Source organism: Triticum urartu, chromosome 1A, assembly GCF_056163025.1.
Source record: "Triticum urartu cultivar PI428250 chromosome 1A, HENAU_Tu73, whole genome shotgun sequence".
Lineage (NCBI taxonomy): Eukaryota > Viridiplantae > Streptophyta > Magnoliopsida > Poales > Poaceae > Triticum > Triticum urartu.
Genome location: NC_141873.1, coordinates 488,395,080 through 488,419,491, shown reverse-complemented (window position 1 = coordinate 488,419,491; position 24,412 = coordinate 488,395,080). Strand labels below are relative to the sequence as shown.

Here is a 24,412-nt window from a genome sequence, read left to right as displayed (position 1 = left end):
CCATCTACCCATAACCGCGGGCACGGCTTTCGAAAGTTCAATCCCTGCAGGGGAGTCCCAACTTAGCCCATGACAAGCTCTCACGGTCAACGAAGGAATAGACCTCCTCCCAAGACGTTCCGATCAGACTTGGTATGTCGGTTATTCAAGACACTTCGACAGGTTAAAACAAGACCAGCAACACCGTCCGAATGTGCCAACAAATCCCGATGGGAGCTGCACATATCTCTTTCTCAGGGCACACTCAGATTGTCTAAACTTCCGGTAGGCCAGCCCATAGTTGCCCCTGGTAGCCACCGGCGGCTGACAGTTTGGACCAACACTCAGAGGAGCACTGGCCCGGGGGGGCGGTTAAAATAAGATGACCCTTGAGTCTGCAGAACCCAAGGGAAAGAAAAGGCAAGGTGGCAACTGGTAAAACCAAGGTTCGGCATTGCTGGAAAAGCTTTAATCAAGTCGAACTATCAAGGGGTTCCCATTATAACCCAACCGCGTAAGGAACGCAAAATCCGGGAACATAACACCGATATGACGGAAACTAAGGCGGCAAGAGTGGAACAAAACACTAGGCGAGAGGCCAAGCCTTCCACCCTTTACCAAGTATATAGATGCATTAAGATAACATGGTAATATAATGATATCCCAACAAGTAAATAAGTGTTCCAACCAGGAACGGCCTCCAATCTTCACCTGCAACTAGCAACGCTATAAGAGGGGCTGAGCAAAGCGGTAATATAGCCAAACAACGGTTTGCTAGGACATGGTGGGTTAGAGGTTTGGCATGGCAATTTGGGAGGCTTGAAAGCAAATGGTAGGCATCGTAGCATTGGCATAGCAAAAGAGTGAGCAAACTAGCATAGCAAAGATAGTAGTGATTTCGAGGGTATGATCATCTTGCCTGCAAAGTTGTCAGAGTTGACTGGATCCTCGAAAGCAAACTCAACGGGCTCCTCGTTAGCGAACTCGTCTCCCGGCTCTACCCAAACAAGACAAACAAGCAACAAGGGCACAATCAACCACGTGCAAACTCAAACAACACGATGCAAAGATGGTATGCTATGCGGGATGCGATGCGGGATGCATAATGCACGATATGACAGGAAATGCAAGAACCTGGCCTCAACATGGAAATCCAAGTGTGCCACTGGAAAGATGAGATGAAATCGCTTGAAAACGATATAAAGAACGCCGGAATCGGAGTTACGGTTTGGAAATGGCAAGCGATTCAAAAATGACACCGGTCTGCGATTTACAGCAAGTAGCCATCTAAATGCAACGAAATGGACATGGTACAGCACCCAAATATGACAACAAAATACATGGCAGGGTTGCATACAAGATGCTTAACAAAATCTAGCACTGAGCTACGGCCAATTCATCCATTAACAGGTTCAAACAAGCATGGCAAAACTGCATATGATAAACAGATCTCAGACTTAGTGAAATTAACACTTGTCTGAAATTTCAGATCAGATAGCACTCTTCGGAGCAACAAAACTACATGCCACAGGACCTTAGCATGACAAAGAAGAACATGGCATGGAGCTACTCAAATAGCTTAACAAAAGTCCCTTAGTGCCCTTGAGCCAAAAGGGATCAGAAAATATACTAACAAGCACGCGAACATCGCAAAAACATAATCAGTTTTCAGACAGTGAAAACTGGCACATGCTAAAACATAACTCAAGTAGGCATGTTTACGAGCTCGATGCTCTCACCACAGTGCAAGTCATGATAATCTAAGCATACACCCATCAAGAATACACAAAATGCAAGCTATACATGGCAAGAACAATAACATAGCATGCACGGATCAACTACAACATCATCAGCAAAATTGCAAACAAGTTGCCAATCTGCCCAGATTCACAAAGTAGCAAAAGTAGAGCTCGATTGACTCAAGCTAGGGTGATCCATAATTGCAAACAAAGACATGGATGGATAGAGCACTACCATATAAATAAAACTCCCTTACTAATCATCCTCAAAAGAGGCACGGATCACTAGGAAACAACAAGAACATATGGCATCATGAGATAAACAGATCCAGGACTTAGTGAAATTACCAAGTCCCTGAAAACAGAATTACCAAGTGCACCACTTTGCAAGCTTGCACTAGTCACCACACACATCACAAAAATACATGGGTTGCACCTCTGGAAAGATGACAAAACACTTAACAAAACATATGTAGAGCATCAGGGCATATCATGCACATATTAATCATGGCAAAAATGACAAAACTCTAAATGGAGTAGCAGATCTGGTAATTAACTCAAGTAGCCCTCTTCTAACAGCATTTTGGGCATCAAGATGAACTCAAATGAAAATGATGCAATGGCATGAAATGATGTACTATCTGAGACGAACATTTTGATATGCTATATGCATGAATCGGAGCTACGGATGCAAAGTTACGAGGCCATGAACATGGGCACTTGGATCGGAGATTTCGGGACTTAGAAGAAATTTACCCCGCATGGATCTAGGGTTTACTGTTCATCCGGCGCGATCTACTATAGCGGCCGCGGATCCGAAGCTCGCCGGAGATGGCCGCGGCGGCCGGAGGCGACGAGGAGGACGGCGGAGGGCGGCAGAGTCGATGGAGAGGCGGGGAGGCGGCGGCCAGTGAGGGTCGGGCGCGGCGCCGGGTGGTGGCGCGCAGGGCGGCGGAGGCAAGGGCGGCGGTGGCGGCCGTCGACGCCGACGAGGAATGGCGGCGAGGTCCGGCCGGGCGGGACCGCGGTGGAGGTGGCGGACCGGCTCGTCGGCTCGGGAGGAGAAGGCGGCGGCGGGCGCGGGAGCGGCCGCTCGGGAGGCGGCGCGGGAGGGCCGGCCTCGGGCCCGTGCGGGCCGCGGCGGCGGCGGTGGCCGGGTACCACGTGGCGGGCGGAGACAGGCCGGGGGGAGCGGGGCGGACACGTCCGTCGGTGGGATTTTTGTCCGGCGGCGGCGAGGGGATTTTTAGGGTTTCAGACGTGGGAGATCCGGATTTTCGGGAGGGGGTGTATATATAGGCATAGAGGGAGCTAGGACAGTCCAAACGAGGTGCGGTTTTCGGCCACGCGATCATGATCGAACGATCTAGGTGATGGAGCAGAGTTAGGTGGGTTTTGGGCCAAATTGGAGGGGTGTTGGGATGCAACACACACGAGACCTTTTCGGTCCCTCGGTTAACCGTTGGAGTATCAAACGAAGTCCAAATGATACGAAATTTGACAGGCGGTCTACTGGTAGTAAACCAAGGCCGCTTGGCAAGTCTTGGTACAATCCGGAAATGTTTAATCCCCACACACGAAAGAAAGCTAGAAATGACCATCGGAGGAGAACGAAGCGCCGGAATGCAAAACGGACAACGGGGAAAATGCTCGAATGCATGAGATGAACATGTATGCAAATGCAATGCACATGATGACATGATATGAGATGTATGACAATGATAACAACACACGGAGACAAAGACCCGAACCCGAGAAAATAAAATAACTTAACGCCAGAAACGGCAAGAGTTGGAGTACAAATTGGGAAAGTTATATTCGGGGTGTTACAACACTCCACCACTACGAAAGGATCTCGTCCAGAGATCTAGGACTGAAAGAACGCCGGGTACTCAGAACGGAGGTGATCCTCGCGTTCCCAGGTAGCTTCACGGTCGGAATGGTGTGACCACTTGACTTTGAGAAATTTGATTGACTTGTTGTGAGTCTTGTGTTCAGTCTCTTCAAGAATAGCAACTGGGTGCTAACGATAAGAGAGATCTTCTTGGAGCTCAATGTCCTCGAAGTTGACGGTGCGGTCAGGAGTCTTGAAGCACTTTCAGAGCTGAGAGACATGGAACACGTCATGAACATTTGCAAAGTTTGAAGGAAGCTCAAGTTGATAGGCGAGATCGCATCTCTTGCTGACAATCTTGAAAGGTCCCACGTATCTAGGGGCAAGCTTCCCTTTGATACCGAAGCGGCGAGTACCTTTCATAGGAGAGACGCGGAGGTAAACATGATCTCCGATCTCGAAAGCCAAATCACGGTGCTTACTATCATAGTAGCTCTTCTGGCGGGATTGGGCTGCTTTGAGGTTATCACGAATGACTTTGCACATTACCTCTGCCTCTGTGATTAAGTCATTACCCAGCAGCTGACGTTCACCGGTTTCAGACCAGTTGAGAGGGGTACGACACTTTCTGCCATACAGAATTTCAAATGGGGCCTTGCCCGAACTTGCTTGAAAACTGTTGTTGTAGGAGAATTCAGCATAAGGAAGACAATCCTCCCATTTCATGCCGAAGGAGATCACACAAGCCCTGAGCATATCTTCAAGAATCTGATTGACACGCTCCACTTGACCGCTAGTTTGAGGATGGAAAGCTGTGCTAAAGCGGATGTTGGTGCCCATGGCCTTCTGAAAAGAATCCCAAAACTTTGAGGTAAAGATGTTGCCACGGTCTGAAGAGATCACTTATGGAATACCGTGCAGAGAGACAATACGAGAGGTATAGAGTTCTGCCAATTGAGCTTGATCGACTCTTTGATAGGCAGAAAGTGAGCCACTTTGGTGAGTTTGTCGATGACAACGAATATAGCATCATTGCCATGCTTGGACTTTGGAAATCCAGTCACGAAGTCCATTTCAATGTGGTCAAACTTCCATTCTGGAATGGCAAGAGGTTGGAGGAGACCTGCTGTCCTTTGGTGTTCTGCCTTCACTCTTCTGCAGACATCACATTCATTCACGAATTGAGCAATTCCGCGCTTCATTCGAGTCCACCAATAAGCTTGCTTGAGGTCCTGATACATCTTCGTGCTCCCAGGGTGGATGGAGAGGAGAGAATTGTGAGCCTCGTTCATGATCACTTTACGGAGGTCACCTTTGGGTACCACAATACGATCCTCGAAGAAGAGAGTGTCCTTGTCATCAAGGCGGTAGCACTTGTACTTGGGTTGACTCTTAGCAATCCCAATCTTCACCTTTTTCACCATAGCATCAAGAAGCTGGGCTTGGCGAATTTGGTCTTCCAAGGTAGGAGAGACTTGAAGGTTGGCGAGGAAACCTTGAGGAACAACTTGCAGATTAAGTTTGCGGAAAGCTTCACAAAGCTCGGGTTGATAAGGCTTGAGAATCAGACTGTTGCAGTACGCTTTCCTGCTCAATGCGTCAGCAATCACATTGGCCTTGCCTGGAGTATACTCGATACTCGGATTATACTCTTGAATCATTTCGACCCATCGAGTTTGCCTGAGGTTGAGATTAGGCTGAGTGAAGATGTACTTGAGGCTCTTGTGATCAGTGAAAATGTCCACTTTTCTTCCCAATAGGAGATGTCTCCAAGTCAAAAGAGCATGCACAACTTCCGCCAACTCGAGATCATGAGTGGGGTAGTTCTTCTCATTAGGCTTCAACTGGCGAGAGGTATAAGCAACAACTTTCTTCTCTTGCATCAATACTGCGCCAAGACCTTGGAGAGAGGCATCACAAAAGACCTCGTACGGCTTGGATTCATCAGGCGGAGTCAGAACTGGAGCAGTGATCAATTTCTCTTTCAAAGTGTTGAAAGCAATGTCACACTCTAGAGACCAAACGTACTTGACGTGATTCTGAAGAAGATTTGAGAGAGGCTTCGCGATCTTAGAAAAGTTTTCAATGAATCTTCTGCAATAGCTTGCGAGACCGAGGAAGCTACGGAGTTGCTTCACGTTCTGAGGAGGTTCCCAATTCACAATTGCAGACACCTTCTCAGGATTCACGGCAATGCCCTTGGCAGAGATGATATGACCAAGATAAAGAACCTCATCGAGCCAAAATTCACACTTGGAGAACTTGGCGTAGAACTGATGTTCCCTGAGCTTATCAAGAACCAAACGCAAGTGCTTGGCATGATCTTCCTTGTTCTTGGAGAAAACCAGAATGTCGTCGAGATAGATCAAAACGAAGTCATTGGTGTAGGCGTTGAAGATGAAGTTCATCATGCGAGAGAACGTCGGAGGAGCGTTAACGAGGCCAAAAGACATGACAATGTATTCATATGAACCATAGCTTGTCCTGAAAGCCGTCTTGGGAATATCTTGCTCACGGATACGAATCTGATGATAACCCATACGGAGATCAAGCTTGGAGAATACTTGGGCACCTTTGAGTTGTTCGAACAGCTCATTGATGTTGGGAAGTGGGTATTTGTTCTTGATGGTCTTCTTGTTCAATGGACGGTAATCAACACAAAGTCGGTCCATTCCATCCTTCTTCTTCACAAAAAGAACACCACAACCTCACGGAGAAGAACAAGGCCGGATGAGACCCATTTTCTCTTGAATATCGAGTTGCTTCTTCAGCTCCTTCAGCTCTTCAGGTCCGAGCTTGTAAGGACGTTTGCACACAGGTTCTGTGCCAGACTCAAGATCAATAACGAATTCAACTGGCCGGTGCGGAGGCATTCCTGGGAGCTTTTCTGGAAAGACGTCTTGATATTCGCAAACGACTGGAATTTGAGAGATGGCATCAAGTTCACCCTTCTCATTGAGAGAGAACAGACGGATTGTATTATCACGAGCGGCAAAGACAATTACATCCTCAGACGAATGAGTCAACTGAATCTGCCTGGCTACACAATCAAGCTGAGCCTTGTGCTTAGAAAGCCAATCCATCCGAGAATAAGATCAATATCCGAGTTACCAAGGATCATTGGAGAAGCCAGAAACTTGAGATCACCCATCGAGATAGAAATATCCGGAACTTCGTAGTTAGCAAGCAAGCATCTACCCGGAGAGACAACTGCTAATGGCTTATGCATAACTTGATAAAACCACCCATGCTTAGATGCAAAAGGTCTCGAGATAAAACAATGCGATGCACCAGTGTCAAAAAGAACTATTGCAGGGACATCATTAACAGGAAGGTTACCCATGATCACATCTGACGAATCCTCTGCCTGAGCTGCATTCACCATATTGACCTTGGCGTACTTGGGGTTATACTTGACCACAGCTGTACTTGCCGATCTGACAGGAGGAGGAGGAAGACGCCTCTGGTTGAGACACTTGTTGGCATAGTGTCCCTTCTATTGGCACTTGTTACACGTGACCTCTGAAAGCGGGCAGTGATACGGAGCACTCGATCTTGGAGCTTGAGACGAAGTCTTGTTCTGAAAGCCAGGGTTGGGTGGGTGGGAAGAACCACTGCCACCTTTGCTCTTCTGCTGATACGGCTGACGGAATGGAGGAGGAGGAAGCCAATACTTCTGCTACTTGGCCACTTGAGTAGAGGAAGAAGGAGTAACATCTCTGACTCGCTTCTTGGAAGCATCACACCTCAACTGAGCAGCCTCTTGCTTCAGTGCCATGTTATAGAACTCATCGTATCTCAAGGGCTCAAAGAGAACAAGAGCTAGCTGAATTTCTTCCCTGAGACCACCCCTGAACTGATATATCATGCTCTTATCATCAGGGACGTCCTGCTTGGCAAAGCGGGCGAGCTTCTGAAACAACTTGTTGTAGTAATAGACAGACAAAGAGCCTTGCTTCAGGTTGCGGAATTCCTCACGCTTGCTTTCAACCACACTCTGAGGGATATGATGAGCTCGGAAATCTTGACGGAATTCATCCCAAGTGATAACACGTCCACCTCTGGAGTCCTTGTACTGCTGGAACCATTCTGCAGCTTGATCTTTGAGTTGGAAGGAAGCGAACTTGACAAAGTCCTCAGGCCTGACATTACTGCACTCGAAATGCTTGCACAGATCCACTAGCCAATTGTCAGCATCGGTTGCCTCAACAGAATTGCTGAAAGTCTTTGTCCCATTAGCAAGGAACTGGTTGAGTGTAGCAAAGTGATTCTGATTGTTGCCTTGATTCCCTTGGTTGCCTTGATTGCGCTCTTGAAGAATTTGCATGATCAACTGAGTGTTTGCATTGGTTGCGGCCATCACATCTTGCCATGCCTCTGGAGGAGGTGGAGGTGGTGGCGGATCAGGATTCGGAGTCATGCGCGTTGGAGGAGACATCCTGAAGAGGTTGACCACCATTAGCACATTGATAGACAAATATTGAGGCTGAATCCAACGGAATGAAAATTGCAACATATAGTCTTCTCATCCGAACAAAATGAATGAATGCATTCCTCTTGAAATGGTCACCTATCCATAAATTGAGAAGCCACGTAGAATTAAGGTAGAGAAATAAATCAACAAGGTACGGATCAAGAACGAATAATTGGTAAGAAATCCCAATCTCAAACCAATATCCGTGGAAGAAGAACTAGAGCTACAAGAATTCCCACCTATGAAACTCCCGAACCTTTCCGGTTATGCAATCAGGTGTTGGGGATATAGGGGAAGCATAATATCTCACCCAAACTAGCAAATCCTACATCCAGCTGTATCCATCCTTCAACACATAACCAAGAAACCTTCGGAAACCATCTACCTCAACCTTCGAAAAGCATCCGTTATACAAGTTATGGCGATACTTCCGAACTCCCGCCCCAGTACTGGGTGGCGTCGAGGTTATCTCACCAACGAACTGCATAAAAGAGATTTTCGATGTCGGCGTACTAAACTCAGGTATTCCAGAACTGCAACGATAAAATTATGATGACAACACCTCAGAGCTCAACTCCCCGGAACACTTCCACTAAACCCCTGACAGGAGGCACCAAGACAATGTTCTCATCATAAAACCATCGGAACAATTCCAAGATACCCGCGTGATCCTAAAAAAATTAGTGAAATTTGAGAAGAGAAGAGTCAAAACACTACATCAGGATGCCTTACCAGAGCGATGAGGAGACTGGGAAGTAAAAAAGAATTCCTAAACTCTCCGATATATAATTCCTAAATGACTCAACACATTTTTTTCTAGACACAACTCGGCCGCTAAAAACGATCAAGCAATGGGGCTCCTAAGGTCGGGGAAGGCACTGATACCAACTTGTAACACCCTCGATGCGACTATAACGTCCACGTGTCGAGGCACGACTTAGAGGCATAATCGCATTGAAGGCATATGTCGCAAGTAAGGCAATCTTCACAACATCCCATGTAATATGAATAATAAAAGGGATAACATAGTTGGCTTACACTCGCCACGTCAAACAAGGTACTTAAATAACATTACATCATCCAAACACTCATGGCCCGACTACGGCGCCAAAATAGAAGATAAACCCAACATGCGACACGGTCCCAATCACCCCCAACTGGGCACCACTACTGATCATCGGGAAAGGAAACATAGTAACGTTGAGAGTCCTCGTCGAACTCCCACTTGAGCTCGAGCGCGTCATCTGGAGCGGAATCATCAGGCCCTGCATCTGCTGTAATAGTAATCTGTGAGCCACGGGGACTCAGCAACCTCGCACCCTCGCGATCAAGACTATTTAAGCTTATAGGTAAGGCAAGGTAAATATGTGTGGAGCTGCAGCAAGCGACTAGCATATATGGTGGCTAACTTATTCGCAAAAGAGAGCGAGAAGAGGAGGCAAAGCGCGAGCGAGAAACTAGAGAGCAAACTACGCAAACATTACTCCAACACTGTGTCCACTTTCCGGACTCCGCCGAGAAGAGGCCATCACGGTAACACACACGGTTGATTCATTTTAATTAAATTAAGGTTCAAGTTATCTACAACCGGACATTAACAAATTCCCATCTACCCATAACCGCGGGCACGGCTTTCAAAAGTTCAATCCCTGCAGAGGAGTCCCAACTTAGCCCATGACAAGCTCTCACGGTCAACGAAGGAATAGACCTCCTCCCAAGACGTTCCGATCAGACTTGGTATGTCGGTTATTCAAGACACTTCGACAGGTTAAAACAAGACCAGCAACACCGTCCGAATGTGCCAACAAATCCCGATGGGAGCTGCACATATCTCTTTCTCAGGGCACACTCAGATTGTCTAAACTTCCGGTAGGCCAGCCCATAGTTGCCCCTGGTAGCCACCGGCGGCTGACAGTTTGGACCAACACTCAGAGGAGCACTGGCCCGGGGGGGCGGTTAAAATAAGATGACCCTTGAGTCTGCAGAACCCAAGGGAAAGAAAAGGCAAGGTGGCAACTGGTAAAACCAAGGTTGGGCATTGCTGGAAAAGCTTTAATCAAGTCGAACTATCAAGGGGTTCCCATTATAACCCAACCGCGTAAGGAACGCAAAATCCGGGAACATAACACAGATATGACGGAAACTAAGGCGGCAAGAGTGGAACAAAACACTAGGCGAGAGGCCAAGCCTTCCACCCTTTACCAAGTATATAGATGCATTAAGATAACATGGTAATATAATGATATCCCAACAAGTAAATAAGTGTTCCAACCAGGAACGGCCTCCAATCTTCACCTGCAACTAGCAACGCTATAAGAGGGGCTGAGCAAAGCGGTAATATAGCCAAACAACGGTTTGCTAGGACATGGTGGGTTAGAGGTTTGGCATGGCAATTTGGGAGGCTTGAAAGCAAATGGTAGGCATCGTAGCATTGGCATAGCAAAAGAGTGAGCAAACTAGCATAGCAAAGATAGTAGTGATTTCGAGGGTATGATCATCTTGCCTGCAAAGTTGTCAGAGTTGACTGGATCCTCGAAAGCAAACTCAACGGGCTCCTCGTTAGCGAACTCGTCTCCCGGCTCTACCCAAACAAGACAAACAAGCAACAAGGGCACAATCAACCACGTGCAAACTCAAACAACACGATGCAAAGATGGTATGCTATGCGGGATGCGATGCGGGATGCATAATGCACGATATGACAGGAAATGCAAGAACCTGGCCTCAACTTGGAAATCCAAGTGTGCCACTGGAAAGATGAGATGAAATCTCTTGAAAACGATATAAAGAATGCCGGAATCGGAGTTACGGTTTGGAAATGGCAAGCGATTCAAAAATGCCACCGGTCTGCGATTTACAGCAAGTAGCCATCTAAATGCAACGAAATGGACATGCTACAGCACCCAAACATGACAACAAAATACATGGCAGGGTTGCATACAAGATGCTTAACAAAAGTCTAGCACTGAGCTACGGCCAATTCATCCATTAATAGGTTCAAACAAGCATGGCAAAACTTCATATGATAAACAGATCTTAGACTTAGTGAAATTAACACTTGTCAGAAATTTCAGATCAGATAGCACTCTTCGGAGCAACAAAACTACATGCCACAAGACCTGAACATGACAAAGAAGAACATGGCATGGAGCTACTCAAATAGCTTAACAAAAGTCCCTTAGTGCCCTTGAGCCAAAAGGGATCATAAAATATACTAACAAGCACGCGAACATCGCAAAAACATAATCAGTTTTCAGACTTAGTGAAAACTAGCACATGCTGAAACATAACTCAAGTAGGCATGTTTACGAGCTCGATGCTCTCACCACAGTGCAAGTCATGATAAGCTAAGCATACACCCATCAAGAATACACAAAATTCAAGCTACACATGGCAAGAACAATAACATAGCATGCACGGATCAACTACAACATCATCGGCAAAATTGCAAATAAGTTGATAATCTGCCCAGATTCACAAAGTAGCAAAAGTAGAGCTCGATTGACTAAAGCTAGGTTGCTCCATAATTGCAAACAAAGACATGGATGGGTAGAGCACTACCATATAAATAAAACTCCCTTACTGATCATCCTCAAAAGAGGTACGGATCACTAGGAAACAACAAGAACATATGGCATCATGAGATAAACAGATCCAGGACTTAGTGAAATTACCAAGTCCCTGAAAACAGAATTACCAAGTGCACCACTTTGCAAGCTTGCACTAGTCACCACACAAATCACAAAAATACATGGGTTTCACCTCTGGAAAGATGACAAAACCCTTAACAAAACATATGTAGAGCATCAGGGCATATCATGCACATATTAATCATGGAAAAAATGACAAAACTCTAAATGAAGTAGCAGATCTGGCAATTAACTCAAGTAGCCCTCTTCTAACAGCATTTTGGGCATCAAGATGAATCCAAATGAAAATGATGCAATGGAATGAAATGATGTACTCTCCGAGATGAACATTTTAATATGCTATATGCATGAATCGGAGCTACGGATGCAAAGTTACGAGGCCATGAACATGGGCACTTGGATCAGAGATTTCGGGACTTAGAAGAAATTTACCCCGCGCGGATCTAGGGTTTACTGTTCATCCGGCGCGATCTACTATAGCGGCCGCGGATCCGAAGCTCGCCGGAGATGGCCGCGGCGGCCGGAGGCGACGAGGAGGATGGCAGAGGGCGGCGGAGTCGCCGGAGAGGCGGGGAGGCGGCGGCCGGTGAGGGTCGGGCGCGGCGCCGGGTGGTGGCGCGTAGGGCGGCGGAGGCAAGGGCGGCGGTGGCGGCCGTCGACGCCGACGAGGAACGGCGGCAAGGTCCGGCCGGGCGGGACCGCGGCGGAGGCGGCGGACCGGGTCGCCGGCTCGGGAGGAGAAGGCGGCGGCGTGCGCGGGAGCGGCGTCCCGGGAGGCGGCGCGGGAGGGCCGGCCTCGGGCCCGTGCGGGCCGCGGCGGCGGCGGTGGCCGGGTGCCACGTGGCGGGCGGAGACAGGCCGGGGGAACGGGGCGGACACGTCCGTCGGTGGGATTTTTGTTCGGCGGCGGCGACGATTTTTAGGGTTTTAGACGAGGGAGATCCGGATTTTCGGGAGGGGGTGTATATATAGGCATAGAGGGAGCTAGGAGAGTCCAAACGAGGTGCGGTTTTCGGCCACGCGATCGTGATCGAACGATCTAGGTGATGGAGCAGAGTTAGGTGGGTTTTGGGACAAATTGGAGGGGTGTTGGGATGCAACACACACGAGACCTTTTCGGTCCCTCGGTTAACCGTTGGAGTATCAAACGAAGTCCAAATGATACGAAACTTGACAGGCGGTCTACCGGTAGTAAACCAAGGCCGCTTGGCAAGTCTCGGTCCAATCCGGAAATGTTTAATCCCCACACACGAAAGAAACCTAGAAATGACCATCGGAGGAGAACGAAGCGCCGGAATGCAAAACGGACAACGGAGAAAATGCTCGAATGCATGAGATGAACACGTATGCAAATGCAACGCACATGATGACATGATATGAGATGCATGACAACGATAACAACACACGGAGACAAAGACCCGAACCCGAGAAAATAAAATAACTTAACGCCGGAAACGGCAAGAGTTGGAGTACAAATTGGGAAAGTTATATCCGGGGTGTTACATCAACGCTGCAGCACATCTCCCTGTCCATGCTTCATTCGTTTACTTTTGGATCTGATGGTGATTTTTGGCTGATGCAGAGTTTTTAATACCCAAAGCTAGTTCGGTAAACATTTATATTCGTACTCACAGCGTTGTTCGACTGCTATACTCTTCCTCTGCTTGTTTTCAAATTTTTCGGCCAATTTTCGGCTAAATTTCAATTAAATTTGGGTTAAAATTCAAATTTTAGTTTTGTATTTTCGTCCGAGATTTTGCCGAAATTTTTGAAATGGCCGAATTTCGGCCATCTCGTTCAAGGGCGAGAAAAAACGCAAACCGAAAACCAAAACACAGCGTGGGAGTGATCATGCGCTTGGACATTGTATGCATGTGAATTAAAAACACATGTTTCTGCACGCAAGGCGTCGACTATACCATTTTGGATGTTTGCTCATCGGTAAAAACATCCAAGCCCCAAAAGAAATGGCCCAAATATATTCCTAATCTGGTAATTGAGCTACATGAAATGAAATAGAGGGAGTAGTGAGAGGAAGAACTTTTTTTCGACCATAGCAAGGTGCGCCTGTCCGAGATGCATTGGACCGCTGAATTGCATATGTCGGTAAATATGTTACAGTTAAAGGACTGGAGTGTGAAAAGGAAATACCAAAACTGTCAGCGGACAGATCTTGTGAGACGCGCCTCGAGAATTTTTCCTCGCTCCTCTTGATCCTCTCCAACTCGAAACCCTAACACCAAAAAATCCTCCAAAATCCATTCTGCCGCCGCAGCCCGCAGGCACACACGACGATGGCGGCGGAGCTGGGCGAGATTGAGGAGCTCGTCGAGGAGATCCTCATCCGCCTCCCTAAGGACGAGCCTGGTAATCTCCTCCGCTCCTCCCTCGCCTGCAAGCCATGGCGCGACCTCCTCGCCAGCCACGCCTTCCGTCGCCACCACGGCGACTTCCACCGAACACCTCCCATGCTTGGCTTCCTCCGCGACTGGCCGGAACTCAGCATCGAGTTCTTCCCCACCACGGATTTCCTGGCGCGCGGTCCTGACCCCCAGCACCAATATACCGTGGAAGATTGTCGCCACGGCCGCGTCCTCCTTCGGTACTTCGATGAGGATGAGGATATGCCGTTGCTGGTCGTCTGGGACCCCATGACGGGCAGCGAAACAGTGCTTGGCACCCTTAAAATGTCGGAAAAGGCAAGGTCGTTTGCCTCGGTGATCTGTGCTGCGGACAGCTGCCGCCACGGTGACTGCCATTCCGGTCCATTTGGCGTCGTTTTCGTCATCCTTCACCAGGAAGAGGAGGTTGCTACGGCGTCCGTGTACTCATCGGAGACGGGTAGTTGGAGCTCTTCGGCCGTCACCGATGTTGGTACGTTTGAGGATGAAATCCATTTCTCCATGCCTAGTGTGCTTGCAGGAGACGCGCTCTATTTCCTCCTTTTCCGGGGCCAGGATGTTGAAGGTTGCAGTATTCTCAAGTACGACCTGGGAACCTCCTGTCTGTCGGAGATTCATCTGTCGGAGGAGATGCAGGATGCCAGCGACAATCCTATCCTCATGGTGGGGGAAGACGGTAGGCTGGGGATCGCACACCTGTTCTTTTTCGGCCTCTCCGTCTGGTGGAGGGAGGTGGATCCCGATGGAGTTGTGTCGTGGACACAACGGAGAGACATCGACCTCGAGACTCTTCTTCCTGCTAGTGATTCCATAGTATCACCTGAGTTGGTTGGCTCCATGGAGGGTACTGATATCATTTTTGCAACCACAAATCTCGGCACCTATGAAATTGATCTCAAGTCACTGAAATCACCTTTGAAGATGCTCTCGAGCAAGCTGTGTCAACATCCAGATATCAAATGGACCCTCTTTCCCTACGTTAGCTTATACTATCCTCCAGCTCCAGGTACCCCTTAACTTCTTTTTATTTTTATGGGGAGTGCTTCGATACAAACCCCACCACCCCCCCCCCCCCCCCCCCCCAAAAAAAACATATAATGGATAGGATGGTCATTTCACATTAGGTATAGGAATACCCACCTGACGACGCGCGCGTCGTCGTATGCCTGCCCGCGTACGTCGCACCCGTCACGGCCTTCTATCTATATGAGAATTATGCTTGCCAATTTTCGGTGCATTTTGGGACTGTTTGCATTTTCTATGGTTTTTTCCGCCGGCAATCCAAAACACTGTTGTTAATCAAAATTATTTCGTACTAACTTTTCCAAAATAATTTACGATTTCCCCCTTCTAATTTTGTTTTTTTCCTCTTCCTTTCTTCCTCTCTTCTTTTCTTTTCTTTTATATCATTTTTATTTTTCTTTCGATTTTCCAGGAAAAATTTAAATTTTTTATTTCTTTTGGCTTACTTTTATTTTATAAAATGATTCAAAATTCAGAAACATTTTCAGAATATTTCATAATAATTTTCATCCAAAATTCATTCGAACATAAGGATAATTCATTAAATATTATGACAAACGGTTCATTTTACATTCGAACATAACGAAACTTAATTAAACATAAGAGGACCTAATCTAAATTAATTAAACATAAGAGGACCTAATCTAAACATAATCTACTCGTCGTCGGAGGCGGCGAGGTCCATGATCTCGCCCGCACCGCTGTCACCGTCGTCATCATTGCTGCTCTTGACGGCGTCGTCCTCCACCGGAGCCGCCTGCGCCGGCGCCTGCACCGCACCCATAGCCGCCGCCGCATCCAACGCCGCCTGCACATGAGCGGCCTCTGCTGCCGCCGCCATAGCCGTCGTGGCGTCCAGTGCCTCCTACAGCTCGGCGGCCTCTCTAGCCTCCGCGGCCGCCGCTTCTGCCTGCGACGCCCGTAGGGCGATGAGGTAGCCGGGGCAGTCGTCGGGGTCGCCGTCCTCGCACAACGCGAACTGCTCCGGCGGGAGGGTCGGCGGGCCCGGCGAGCGTGGGTATCGGACGGTGGAGGGAGCTTGGGGTGGCGTGGCCGCTGGAGGGCGACGGCGGGGCCGGCGCGGGGCAGACGACGAGCCGCCCGTCTCCGACTCCCGACGAGCCTGGCCGACGACTTTCCAGAAGTCCCCCCCCCAAAAAAAAAACCTAGTACGGCCGACGATATTCCAATGGCCGCCCTCGTGTCGGCGGAGCTCATCCGGCATTGCGCCGGGCCCCCTCGTCAGGTATCCGTCGGCGGTGATGCGGAAGATGTGCGGCAGACGACAGCCCGGCAGCACCATCAGCCCGAGCCGGATGAGCTCGTCGGTGTCCGGCATGCCCAGGCTTGTCGGCCACGAGCTGCCACGGCCGTCAGTGCCGCTGCTGCTGCCGGACAAAATGGATACCGCCGAGAAGGGAACGCATCATCGGTGGAGTGAGGGCGCGTCTGGTGGATGGCGTCGGTGGGTGAGGTGAGTGGGGGTGGGGGAGTCAGACGGGAGAGGGGGTGTTTAAGGACGGGTGGGGCGGCGGTAGGTGACCGACGCACCGGCTTAACGTCGGCCTTAATGGCGCATCGGGGGCGGCGACCGCCTCGGGAACCATCCCTTGACCGATGCCACGACGCCACGCAACCGTCCCTCGACAGATCACGTCGTGTCTATTTTCCTTTGACCACAACTGGACGTCGTCGTACATAGACGGCCCGACACGACACGTAGACGGGCTGACGCATGTACGGGCAGTCGCCGTACAGGACCCGACGCGGGTACAGCCCCGTCGCGCGGGCGGCGGCTTTTTTGTGATGAGACGATCCTACCCTTTTTAACGAAGGGGTACGGAGCGATCTCAGCCGTTGTTGTATTTAGGGGGGTTGTATCAAAGAAGAAGTGTATTTTTATATGCATGTATAGTTGTGATTTGGGAATATATGTTAATTACTCCTAATATATTTCAGTAAGTGGCACAAATAAAACATAGTGAATGTGTAATCAGCAGACACTAAGATGCTTTCATAGCATACTGACTGCGTGTTCTTCCATGATTGTTTCTTTCTTCAGCGGTGGCTGGTGTTGTGGCTGAAGCATCAAGTGATGAAGCTGGACATGGCAATGAGGAAGCAGAAGTCTCAAGAATTGAAGAAGTTTAGATTGCTGTTTTGGTGTTGGTGGCTTTCGTTTGGTTTCCATGTTGGATGGATGACGGGATAGTGGTGTGAGTTTATGGCTGATGGAAGAGTTTGTGTTATATCTTGTTAATTAACTGTCTCTATTTTTTATAGCCATGCTATGGATGTTTTTGCTTTTCAAAGTTCAAACCCTGATTCCATTTAAGCAGGGGAAAGTTGTCTTTTGTGTAAAAAGAATGCTGAAAGTTATATGCATAATTACACATTTCTCTCTACAGAAAGTTTTAGAATTTTCCTCTACAGAAAGTTTTATATTTAAATAGTGCCAGCAGCTGCATCGTCTGTTGTGCGTGGATCACACAATAATCTGCTAATGAGCCTCACACCTATGACACCATTACAAACTGATCGCCAACTTCTGCTGATGTTGATGTCTTCGCGCGCTAATGCGCTTTGCGTGCTGTGATTTTGGCAAGCAATTTAACCAATAATGAAGTAGGCTGCTCCGTGAACATGATGAATACTGGTATGTTCAAGAGGTTTTTTACGGTACCCTGGTACTCACCAAACATAGATGGGAGTACCGAATAAATCTGTACGTTCCTTTGATAGGGTAGTTTAGTCTTTTCTGTATCTAATTTTTGACTAATTGCATTTCCTTAATCTACTCTGGTGATCCGGGGTAATATGAAACCGTCCTTCCTGCTTGCGCGCACGTAGCGTCAATCATCTTCTTCCTCCCCGCAACAAAAAATAAATAAATCAGGGAGGCTGCAAAACTTTGTCGTACTTTAACCATGCTGCATCTCAGCCGCCGCCGTCGGCGTGTCACACCCCCGTCGAGAGGTTGTTTGTCACGCATCGGCCACCCGTCGTTGCATCTCTGGCCGCTAAGCCTAGCTCCAATCTGCAGGGCCTCACCTTTCTGGCTATATGAGATTATGATTGTACGATGTATTGCTCTTCATGCATATGCACGTATATATGATGTAGAAAGGTGGGTCACGGATCTCAACTATACAAGAAACTAGGAGGCGTGCCCAATACACAATATGCACATAACACATATACTCAACACCCCTCGCAGTCGAAGCGGCACCGCGGCTGACGCAAAGACTGGACCGGAACTCCTCAAATGACGATGTAGGCAAACCCTTGGTCATGATATCGGCAAATTATTGGGAAGTAGGGACGTGTAAAACACGAATATGGCCAAGGGCCACCTATTCCCGAACAAAATGAATATCCAACTCAATATGCTTGGTCTGTCGATGATGCACCGGGCTAGTGGAGAGGTAGACCGCCGACACGTTGTCGCAGTAGACCACCGTGGCACGGTCAACAGGACAAGAGAGCTCCTGAAGCGGCTGGCGAAGCCATGAACACTCGGCAACGGCATTGGCCACCGCACAATACTCAGCCTCAGCACCGGAACGAGAGACCGTAGGCTGCCGTTTGGACGACCACGAGATAAGTGAGGGTCCAAGGTAGACACAATAGCCCTAAGTGGAGCGACGAGTGTCAGGGCAGCCCACCCAGTCTGCATCGGAGTAGGCGATGAGGGCGGTGTCGGCGGAGGCGTGAAGCGTGACGCCAAGATCCATAGTGCCACGGATATAGCGGAGAATCCGCTTGACGGTATCCCAGTGAACGTCTCGAGGAGCATGCATATGAAGACACACCTACTGCACGGCATACTGGATCTCCGGTCGAGTCAGAGTGAGGTACTGGAGAGCACCAATGATACACCGATAGAAAGCAGCATCCGAAGCAGGAGAACCATCAGTGGCAGAAAGCATGGACTTCGTATCAACAGGCGTAGCGGCGGGCTTGCAGTTAAGCATGCTGGCGCGCTCTAGGAGCTCGTGAGCGTACTTCCGCTGATGAACGAAGAAGCCATCTAGACGGCGCACCACCTCGACACCGAGGAAGTAGTGCAAAGTACCCAAGTCCATGATGGCGAACTCAGCACGAAGACGAGCCGTGAGCTGACTGAGGAGAGCAGCAAGTAGGCCGTGTCAGAGCGCTGATGATAGGCGAAGAGCGAGGTGTCCGAGCGGATAGAGCGGAACCCAAGCTGGTGGAGAAACGCCGCGATGCACTGGTACCAAGCGCGCGGAGCCTGCTTGAGTCCGTACAAGGACCGCGAAAGCAGGCACACGTGGTCGGGAAGCGCTGGGTCCACAAACCCGGTGGGCTGTTAGCAGAAGACCTGCTCCTCGAGGTGACCATGGAGGAAGGCGTTGGAGACGTCCATCTGGTGCACCGACCAAGCACGGGAGACCGCAAGGTGGAGAACCGTGTGTATCGTGCCGAGCTTGACGACCGGAGCGAAGGTGTCGGTGAAGTCGATGCCACCACGCTGTCAGAAGCCACGAACGACCAACGCGCTTTGTAGCGATCAAGGGTGCCATCAGGACGGAGCTTGTGTTTAAAGACCCACTTCCCGGTAATCACGTTAGCGTGCCGGGGACGGGGAACAAGCTGCCACGACCGGTTACGCAACAGGGCGTCAAACTTCTCTTGCATCGCGGCCATCCAGAGCGGGTCACTAAGAGCGGCTCGAACGAAGGACAGTAACGGCGACGACTCCGAGGTGGATGCCGCATGGACGTAGTCATCCGAAGCGTAGCGCGAGCTCGGACAAAAAATGCCCGTACAGGCGCGGGTGACCGGACCGACCACAGGCGTCGGGGGGACCGAGGGCACCGAGGGGGGCGGGGCGCAGGGGGGTCGCGAGCGCCGAGGGGGCCACGGGCACCAACATCGAGGGTGCCAGCGCCGCGGCGGTAGGAGGCGCCGCATGCGAGGGGCGCGCCTCAAAGCCAGGGCGGCCCAAGAGAGGCGCGCGAGCGCCCTGGGAGAGGCGTCGAGGAGCCCGCGTCACCGGTGGTGGGAGGAATAGCCTGGGGTACCCGGTGAAACGGAAACACATGCTCATCAAAGTAAACGTGCCGAGAAATGAACACACGGTGGGAGACGGGATCGTAGCACCGATATCCCTTGGAGTTGTAGGGGTAGCCGATAAAGATGCAAGCGACAGAATGAGGTGCGAATTTGTGAGGAGCGGAGTCGACAGTGCTAGGATAGCAAAGGCACCCGAAAATACGCAAGTCATCATAAGATGGGGGCGTACCAGAGAGAAGATGGTGAGGTGCATAGTTCCACCGTGGATGGCAAGGGCGAAGGTTAAGGAGAAGAGAAGTAGTGGCCAGTGCATCCGGCCAGAAACGAGGCGGCACATTAGCATGGAACAGGAGCGTGCAAACGCAGTCATTCAGAGTGCGAAGGACGCGTTTGGCTCGACCGTTCTGCTGGAAAGTATACGGGCATGTGAGACGAAAAACTGTGTCGTGGTGCGACAGAAAAGTGCGGAAAGCAAGGTTATATAACTCTTTTCCATTGTCAGTCTGAAGAGTAAGGATGGGACGCCCAAACTGCGTGCTAACATAGGAGTAAAAAGACGTCAAAGTGGAGAATGCATCCGACTTTCTGTGCAAAGGAAAAGTCCACACATAATGAGAATAATCATCAAGGATAACCAGATAATATAAATAGCCCGAATTACTAGGAACCAGAGAGGTCCACACATCGCTATGAATCAATTGAAAAGGAAAAGAAGCTATGGTGGTGGAGTTATTAAATGGGAGACGAACATGTTTGCCGACACGACATGCATGACAGGTGTGATCCTCTATCTTATGACAACTGAAACTGAAACTCCTAAGAATATGACGAAGTGTGACGGGATTGGGATGACCCAAACGAGCGTGCGAGAGATCGACGCTGACGGAGAGAGCAGCCGGTGCGGTGGTGGAGGTGGACGGCGAACGCACAGGATAGAGCTCGTCGAGGCTGTCACATCGATGAAGTACCATCCTGGTTCGAGCGTCCTTGACACAAAACCCAATCTTGTCAAATTCAACAGTAACAGGATTTTCACGAGTTAAATGAGGAACGGAAATAAGATTCTTAATAAGATGAGGTGACACAAGTATGTTAGACAAAGTAATAGGCATGGAATTAGAAGGAAAAGAAGTGTGCCCGACATGTGTGATAGGGAGTGTTGAACCGTCGCCGACAATGATGCGGAGGTCGGTGGTAACGGGGGCGAAGGAGGCAAGATTACTAGGATGAGCAAACATGTGAACTGTAGCCTCGGTGTTCATGTACCAATCATCACCTCTGGTGTAGTTGTTCGGCATAGGAGCGGCATGCAGTGCGGGAAGGAGCACCGGGTCCCAAGGCGCCGACGGCAGGGCCGACGAGGGGGACGGAGACGCCATGGGGAGGCCGTAGCCACTGCTCAGCAACGGCGGTGGGTACTCTTCAGGCAGTATGGGAAGCAGCCCTGACTGCGACTGTGCCGGGTAGGCCGGATGGCCAGCCGAAAAAACCTATTGGCCTGCTGACAACCCCCACCAGTACCCGGGAACCCCGTACACGGACGCGTCGAATGCCCCGCGCAACAACAAGGGGTCAACAGGCAAAGTCGGCGCCGATGGAGGGGCGACGATGGACTGGCCGGAGAGAGTCGGCGGTGGGGCGGCGACGTACGCCAGTGGGGCAGCGAAGCCGAGCCGTGCGGCAAGTCGGGACGGGCTGGCGGGGCCGCGCCGTAAGGCGGCGGCGGCGGACGGACCGGTGGACGCCATCGCTGTCCGACGGCGGCGGCTGGGCAGCGGCGGTCGGTGTCCGGCGATCGAGCGAGTTACGGGCTTCGCGTGGGGCGGCTGGGCGGGCGAGCGAGTTACGGGTGCAGCTGGCGAGCGGAGTCGAGCGTGGCTGGCGGGCAGGATTGGGTGCAACTGGCGGGCGGACTCGGCTTGGCGGGCGGCGAGCGGAGTTTGGCACGGCTGGCGGGCGATGGGATCGGGCGCGCTGGGCAGAGAGGAAGCAGCGGCGCGGCTGGGCAGACGAAGCGCGCGGCAGCAGCAGCGAGTCGGGCGATGCTGGCTGGCGAGCAGCGGGTCGAGCGATGCGGGTAAGTGGGCAGTGGATAGCGGGCGACGCTAGCGGGCAAGTGGAGAGGCGCGGCGGCTCAGCGGGGTAGCAGATGAGCGGCAGCGGCTGGATTGTAGCAAGCGGTTCAGCGGGGTAGTACGCGAGCGGCAACGGCTAGATCATAGCGAGCGGCTCAGCGGGGTAGCAGGCGAGATCGAGCGCGGCTGGGGTAGCGGGGAACGGAGAAGGAGGAGCGGCGGCGGCGGAAACTAGGGTTAGAATCCGGAAACTGGTATCATGTATAAGATTATGATTGCATGATGTATTGCTCTTCGTGTATAGGGATGTATATATAATGTACAAAGATGGCCACGGACCTTAACTATATAAGAAATTAAGAGGCGGGCCCAACGCACAATATACACATAACACATATACTTAACACTAGGACGGTGATGGCCCCGCTCCACCGAACCTGGCCATGACTGAATGTTTATCACATGATCCAGTCGTCCCGTGTAATTCAGAATTACGGTTACTGACGGATTAAAAATTAACACATTAACTATCCTTTGTTATTCCAATTTTACCCTCTAGATCAGGGCACTCCCTGCTGTTTAACAGTGATACTCCATGACAGTGTTGTTGGAGTATAAACTAAAACTGTCCGTTGGATCAGAAGAAATTAGCGGCCCATGTTAGATTCAGGGTACCGTAAAACAACTCACGCTACTGAATACCCATTCGTTCTTGTAGGAGTATCTTGCATGGGCTTCCGCGAAACCTATATTACCTTCTTACCTATGAAAAACGGAGGTAAGAAGGACCATGTTAAAAAACCTCAATCTGGTAAGAACAGATGCTGCCATTTCTAAATCTGATAAGAACAGATCCTATTTGGTCAACTCCCATATCCTATGTTTTCTTAGTTTAAGGGCTTCTGGAGCTTCTTTGCGTCTTGTGGTACGCCTTAACGCCTGCTCTAGCTTCTTGGCTCTGTCTAGTGGTTCTTCTCTGTTGGTGTATGACAGCAGTGGTGTTGTGGCTCTCTACTGTTGCTGATTTTCCCTATTTATACTATTGGTCAATGCGTATATGGATGAAACATATGTTGTTCGTTCAGATTTTGCACAAATGAGTAAGATGTGGGATTTAATTTACCGATTTATGCTAGAATTACACCTGTTATTCTCTCCTTCATGCTTATCGTTCTAAACAGCTTGATGGCCTCTTAAGGTGAGATACAAATACACCCCCTCCCCCCCCCCCCCCCCCCCCCTTCGGCTGGCATGGGGGTTGATGGCTTGGTCTTATCCTTGGTAGGTTTATTTCACTATGTGAAATGCTTGCCTATTGGCAAACTTATGCCTTCGGCTGGTCTTGTGTATGTTTATCCTCTTGAGGATTTCCTTGAATAGGAAATTTCTTAACATAGACATGTGGCTCATATCATTGGCATATTGGAAAACGGTTGGGTGGACTTAATTTAATCTAAAATCTTAACCAATACTTAATTTAATTATGGGATTTGACTTAATGAGGTTTAACCTAAACTTACAGAGAGAGACTACTGTTGACTTAAGTGAGGCTTGGCTGGTTCGGTTGTGGATTTTATGCTATAGTTGGAAATATTGGTTGTCTCAGTTGCCATTCCTGGTTGGCTTTAGTTATGTCTATTGTTGGCTTGAATGGGTCATAATTGTCGGGCTCTATGTCTTCAGAATCGGGCCAATTTCAGCTTTTGTCAAGGTTAACCTCAAATATGAATATTGCATCTGTAACTAGGGATGCATACATTCTAACCCTTAACCAAATTCTTTTATCTTTATGACTGTTATGCAGGCTCTGATCCAAATGTGAGTTAAAATGAAGAGAAGAAGAGGGCTTGAGCTAGGTCTTTTCTTTCTTTTCTCCTCTTTTACTCCTTTTGGACTCACTTGGAGGTTGTAACATATACTCGTACATTTCCTCATTATCAATAAATTTTATTTATTGTCCAATTATATTCCTTTTCCTATTAGCATTTCATGTGATATTGTAATTTATGAACCTCCCCCTTGTATGACTTTACAAATATGACTTTATAATATTGAATTCAATGTTGATTGTATTTCTTCTTGATTATTCAGTTTTCTTTGTTTGAATTCCATTCAACTAATAACTCTATACAATCAAGTCATTGTATCATAATAACAAAGTTCATCCCAATTACCCACACTTGGCTAGATTTACTGTTT

General features: G+C 49.4%; 1 protein-coding gene and 1 pseudogene across 1 annotated transcript; one reads left to right on the top strand and one right to left on the bottom strand.

Moving 5' to 3' along the window:
• The first annotated feature begins 13,870 nt into the window (after positions 1–13,870).
• On the top strand, positions 13,871–17,489 carry LOC147991864 (uncharacterized). Its single transcript, XM_087539284.1, has 2 exons — positions 13,871–15,084; positions 17,164–17,489. Exons 1-2 carry the CDS (start codon positions 13,971–13,973, stop codon positions 17,250–17,252), a joined length of 1,203 nt encoding a protein of 400 aa, XP_087395410.1. The 5' UTR covers positions 13,871–13,970; the 3' UTR covers positions 17,253–17,489.
• LOC147991865 (uncharacterized) lies at positions 15,757–16,497 on the bottom strand (annotated as a pseudogene).
• Positions 17,490–24,412: the final 6,923 nt, after the last annotated feature.